Genomic DNA, 6000 nt, shown 5'->3' with positions numbered 1-6000 from the left:
TTCCTGCTACACCGATCTTCATTTTAGATAGATTATCAAAGAACAGTGTCTATTTTTATAAGCAAAAGCTTTATTGAGCTATTATAATTGATGTAACATATAATTCACCCATTTAAAGAGCACAAGCCAGGGGCCAGAAAGTGGCATGGTGGTTAAGGGCACTGGATTCCCACATGGCGAACTGTGGTTTGAGTCCTGGACCTGGTGGCTTGCCTTCTCACTTTCCCTCTCTCTTTTTCTCTCTCTCTCTGGTGAGTCCCTCTCTGTTCAAATTAAAAATAAATAAATAAATAAATAAAATAAAAAACAATTCTTTAAGAAAAAAATAAAAATAAAGTGTACAAGTCGGGGCCAGCAGGTAGCATAGTGGTTAAGGCACTGAACTTCCACATAGTCAACTGTGGTTGATTTTTTACTTCTGTCTCTCTGTTTCTCCAGCCAGCACATGTGCCCTATAGCAAAAATCTCTCTCTCTCAAAAAAATAATGTGTACTAGTTAATGGTGTTTTGTATATTGATAAAATTGTACATCCATCACTATTATAAAAATTTAAAATGTTTCATCTCACCAAAAAGAAGCCTCCTCAGACTTATTAGGGATCATACCCATTTACCCATCTGACCCCAGAGCCTCTGATAACAGCTTATCTACTTTCAGTCTATATAGATCTGCCTTTTCTGGACATTTTATACAAATGGAATTATAGAGTATGTGACCTTTTGTATTTGGTTTCTTTCCATTAGAATAATATTTTAAAGGTTTATCCATATTGTAGCAAGTAACAGTACTTCATTTCTTTTTATTGCTGAAAAATATTTTATTGTATGGATGGATTCAATTGTTGATGAGCATTTAGGTTGATTTTACTTTTTAATTCCTAGGGCTGATGCTGCTATGAACATTTATGGAGAAGCTTTTATGTGGACATGTTTTCAGTTCTCTTGGTATATATCTAGGAGTGAACTTTCTGGGTCATGTGGTAACTCTTCAGTCAACTTTTTAAGAAATTGTCAAACTGTTTTTCAAAACAATTGCACCATTTTATATTCTCACTAGTATTGTGTGAGAATTCCCAGTTTTTGTTTTGTTTTGTTTTGTTTTTTTACAAACTTGCAAACACTTGTTTCCTCTCCCTGCCCCCCAGGGCTTTTTGTTTGTTTGTTTTGTTTTGTTTTGTAATCTAGATCTCTTACAATTGCATATAATTTTTAGGTCTCAAACTGTGCAGCTGGCCATGTCAGATCCAGCTGTCTTAACCACCATACCACTGACAGACCTGGTTTGCTAACACTATTTTTAAGAGTTGTGTATCCATATTCATAAGAGATATTAATGTGTAGGTTTCTTTCCTCGTGATGTCCTTTAGAGTTTTGGTACCAATGTATTGCTGGCTTCATAAAATGAGTTGTGAAGTGCTCTCTCTTCTATTTTTGGAAGAGATTGAGAAAAATTTGCATTATTTCTTATTTGAATGTTTGGTAGAACTCAGTGGTGAAGATATCTATGCATAGGCTTTTCTTTATAGGTAGATTGTTGACTATTTAGTCAATCATTTTACCTGTAAGTTACAAGTCTATTCAGATTGTCTATTTCTTCTTGAATCAGTTTTTGTAGCAATTCTTTTACCTTTTACTTTCAACCTATTTGTGTCGTTGAATCTAAAGTATATCTCTTGCAATACAAAATAGTTATACCCACTATCCATTCTGCAAATCTTTGTTTAATAAAGAGTTTGGTTTCTTTTTTGTTGTTTGCCTGTTGACAACTTTTTTTTTCTTTTTTAGAGAGTTTTGTTTGTTTATTTGTTTGTTTGCTGTAGGGTTTGTGTGCTCACCAGAGAGACGGAGACAGAGAGACAGAAAAATGAGAAATCATACACACACACACCCCCAAGGAGGGATGGCTGCACTGCAACCCCTTCTCCCCATTCTCCTCTTAGTATCTTGGGCATGCACGCACATGTGCCTGGTGTGAATTTTAAGTTGCTGGGTTTGAGACTTGAACTACAGTCAACCATGTGGGAGTCCAGCGATGTAACCATTACGCCATATGCTGGTCCAAAAAACTTTCTAACTATACCACCATTACATCTCCTTTTCTGCTTCGTATATAGGTAAGCTGATAAGAAAGTATGGATCCTCTATCCTTTGGCACTGGAGGAAAGTTCAAACCCTGTAAGCCTTGGCCCATGCAAGGGAACCATTCTCACCTCTAACCATCATAAAATCTCAGTCTTCCTTCTGTTTTAAACCATCATTGGATCTTCTTAGGAGCCTGATAAGCTCTCCCCAAAACTCATATGAATAAAACATTTTACATTTGTTCTTGGTGCATGTGTAGCATCATCAGCCTTGATATCTGAACAAACAGGGTGAGCAGACCCATCTAATATCTGCAGAATGACCACCATAATCTGTCTTTTGGTTGAAATATTTAGCCCACTTACATTTGATGTAATACATTTAATGTATTAGTTTGTTGGAAAAGTCATAACACATTTTTGCATAGAAAAACAGGAAAAAAAAATACATCATGACCTTTCTGACAACCCAATAGAGACCAATGTAGGAGGCTTTACACCGGTCATTTCATTATCTGTTTTCTGTTTTATGTCTTTTTGGTTCCTTTATTCTTGCATCACTGCCCACTTTTATGTTAAATGGTATTTCATAAAATACCATTTTGTTTCCTAGTTTCTTTCACTATATAAATTTTTAGTTATTTTCTTAGTGGTTTCCCAGGAAATTACAATAAACATATTAATTTATAATAATTTAGTGCAGATTAACATCAACTTAATTTCAGTAGTATACAAAAACTTTGTTCCAATATAGTTTGTTCCCTTTCCCCTTTGCCATGCTATTATTGTTGTATAAACTGCATTTTTAATTCATTATAAACTCCTGAATGCACTGTTATGTTAGGTTGTCAGGAAAGTCATGACATGTTTTTCTATGCAAAAATATATCATGAATTTCCAATAATCCAATATTTATTGCTTTGTATAGTTGTATTTTTATATAAGATATAAGAAAAGTGGATTTAGAAACAAAAAAATATATGTACATTGTGTATTTACCATTGCATTACTTATTCTGATACTCTTTATTTCTTCAAGTGAATTCATGTTACTGTCTAGTCTAATGTGATATATAACTTTAATCATTCTTGTAGGTCAGATCTGTTAATGATGAATTCCTGCAGTGTTTTTCTGGGAATATCAGTTTTTTCTTCAGTGTCAAAGAATGATTCTTGATTAGTGGTCTTTTTCTTTCAGCATATTGCATATATCATCCCACCTTCTAGCTTCCATAGTTTTTAATGAGAATTCAGATGTTAATTTTATTGGAGATCTTTTGTATGTGATGGGTTGCTTTTCTGTTGCTCCTTTCGAAATTCTTTCATTGTCTTTGACTCTCAGCAGTTTGACTATGATATGTAGGTGTAGATCTCTTTGAATTTATCATATTTGGATTTCCTTGAGCATGTTGGATGTGCATATTAGCATTTTTCATTAATTTGGGGAAGTTTTTGACCATTTTTTCTTTAAATATTCTTTTAGTCCTTATCTATTACATCTTTGCCAAAGGGGTGGGGGTCTCATCTAATCTCATGGATTTAAATGGAATTCGTATACCTATGATGACCAAATTCTGACACTCCAGACACATATTCGATGGCTATCTTGACCTCTCTTTTGAACATCCAGTAGGCTTCTTAAATTTATAATGAACAGAACAGTTGATTGTCATCCCTGGACCCATCCTTCTCTCCAGATTTCCCTACTCCTTACTGGTATCTCTATCCACTCAGTTTCCCAGGCCAAAATAACCAAGAAGTCATCTTACGTCTTCTTTTCCTCACTTATCTAACTGATTCAGCACCAAGAACTGTTGGTTCTACATCTGAAACGTGTTGCTGATTAATTGACTTCTCTCCATCTCCACTGCAACCCCAGACCTAATAGGCACCATCTTCTATTTTCTTTCTTTCTTTTTATTTTTTATTTTTAATTGCCAAGGGTAGTCATAAGATAGATAGATAGATAGATAGATAGAGAGAGAGAGAGAAAGACCCTGCCAATGGGAGTTGGTCACTCTGCAATCCTTTTCTTTCCTTTTCTCCATACTGCCAGGATTTGAACCATACATGGACACATGCCTGGTGTATTTTTCAAACCTCCTTGAGCTGAAATTGGGACTGTGGTCAGTCATGTGATCTTAGGGGTTCCACCTCTGAAAATTAAGATTTGGGAATTGGGGCTCAGGAGTCTGAATTCTTATAAAGTTTTCCAGAGGATTCTGATGATTGACCAGGATTGGGAACCTGTGGGGTGTGGATGGTTGTGGGGGGAAGGGACAAAATCAGCCTAGTTGAGAGTTAGGGAGAGAGGGGAGTCAGAGTCAGAGCTTAAGGGTGGGAGCAGCAGAGCTCAGGTCAGGGAACAGGGGCTATTAGCCAATGGTGTCCCTTTCTCTACTTGACAGTGGCCCGGTACCGTGTGACTGTATGCACAGGGGAGCTTGAAGGTGCGGGGACTGATGCTAACGTCTACCTCTGCCTTTTTGGTGATGTGGGGGATACGGGGGAGCGGCTACTCTACAACTGCAGAAATAACACTGACCTGTTTGAAAAGGGCAATGTAAGTTGCAGCAATATGCCACCACTCTCTTCTCCACCCCCATTCCCTTTTCCTTTCCTATCTTCTTTGGTCTGATAAAGTAGAGTTGATGTCTGGTTCTGGAGCCTCAGCCCTCTGAGAGGTGAGGGACATGGGGGACTGGGAAATATTAGTAACAGCCACTGGAGGGGCATAGCAGTCCCTGGGTTATCTGAACCCTGAGCATTCAACTTATCCTGGTTCACTCACATGGATGACACTTAGGCTCCTAGGAGTATCTAGCTAAGTAGGAGTTGGAGAGCCATCCTAGAAGGATCATTATCTCTTCCCCACCCCTGAACTTTGAGAAGAGGGCAGAATGGAAGGACATTTGGGGGTGCAGGAGCAGCACCTTTCTTATCTCAGGGGTAGGCAGAGGGAGAAGGATACTGGGCCTCTTAATTGTGAACTAGAGGACTCAGGCTGGAAGAAAGTTGAGGTACAAGATAAGACTCTGTGTTCTCCACTAGGCACGACCACTGTGGGTATCCTGTTCATGTCCTTTGTGAAAGAGAAACCAAGAGAGATACTTAACGGAGGGGAGGGGGGTAAATGAACTGGGTTCTGTTGTTGGCCTTATTATGAATGTGCTGAATATTCTGAATATTCCCTTTTGCTTCCCCAGTCATCAAATGAGTTTCAAGGGAGGCTGTGTAAAGCAATGGGGAGAGGCTGTCAGGTCTGAGGGCAAGCCCAGCCTCAGACCAAGCACTCCATTCTCCTGAGCCTTAGTTTTCTCGTGTCCAAAGTGGAAGAAAGGATGCATACCTGTGACTGGCTGTCATGAGGCTTATGGACGGGGATGTTCTGCCTCTGGGGTCAGACCTTGTCACAGTAGTAGGTACTCAGTGAAGAGTGGCTGTTGCAACCATTTGAATCTTCAGGAGCTTATGGGAACTCAGCTCATGTGGAAGGAACCTGCAAACCATCATTGCTCTGTCTCCTTCATCATTCTTTCTTTGGTGAGGTCAGAGTAGATCAAATTCAAGTGAAGGCCTTTTTTGGAGGCTGATGCTGGCTAGTCTGGTTCTTAGAATCATGGGCATTTGAAGGCTATGGTGACAAAAAACAACCTGAGCAAGATGTTGTAGGTTTATTTGAGGAGAAAAGGTGAGGCTGCCTATCCATCACAAAGCTTTTACATTTCTTCTCTCCTCACCCACCCATCTTTCTTCCCACCCGTTCCTAATCTTCTCCTCCTATATCTTCTGACACCTTTATCCATCAATCCCACCCTCAATGTTTCTGTCCCTGGAAGCTTCCAGCTATGATCATTCAGGCTTGGCAACTCTCTGCCATACTAGATTTTTGCTGTCAAAGTGGCAGGCAAAACTATTAA

General features: G+C 38.8%; 1 protein-coding gene across 2 annotated transcripts in view; it reads left to right on the top strand.

The window, feature by feature from the left end:
• Nucleotides 1–6000, top strand: part of LOXHD1 (lipoxygenase homology PLAT domains 1) — a 219353-nt gene that overhangs the window by 102713 nt on the left and 110640 nt on the right. For both annotated transcript variants that reach the window (XM_006144420.1, XM_006144419.1), the window contains exon 13: nucleotides 4489–4643. In XM_006144420.1, coding sequence (XP_006144482.1) covers nucleotides 4489–4643 — 155 coding nt within the window. The remainder of the gene's footprint in view (nucleotides 1–4488; nucleotides 4644–6000) is intronic.

This window comes from Tupaia chinensis, unplaced genomic scaffold (assembly GCF_000334495.1).
Source record: "Tupaia chinensis unplaced genomic scaffold, TupChi_1.0 Scaffold000119_2, whole genome shotgun sequence".
In the NCBI taxonomy this organism is placed as follows: domain Eukaryota; kingdom Metazoa; phylum Chordata; class Mammalia; order Scandentia; family Tupaiidae; genus Tupaia; species Tupaia belangeri.
The sequence above is the reverse complement of the archived record's forward strand: the minus strand, read 5'-3'. Positions and strand labels throughout refer to the sequence as shown.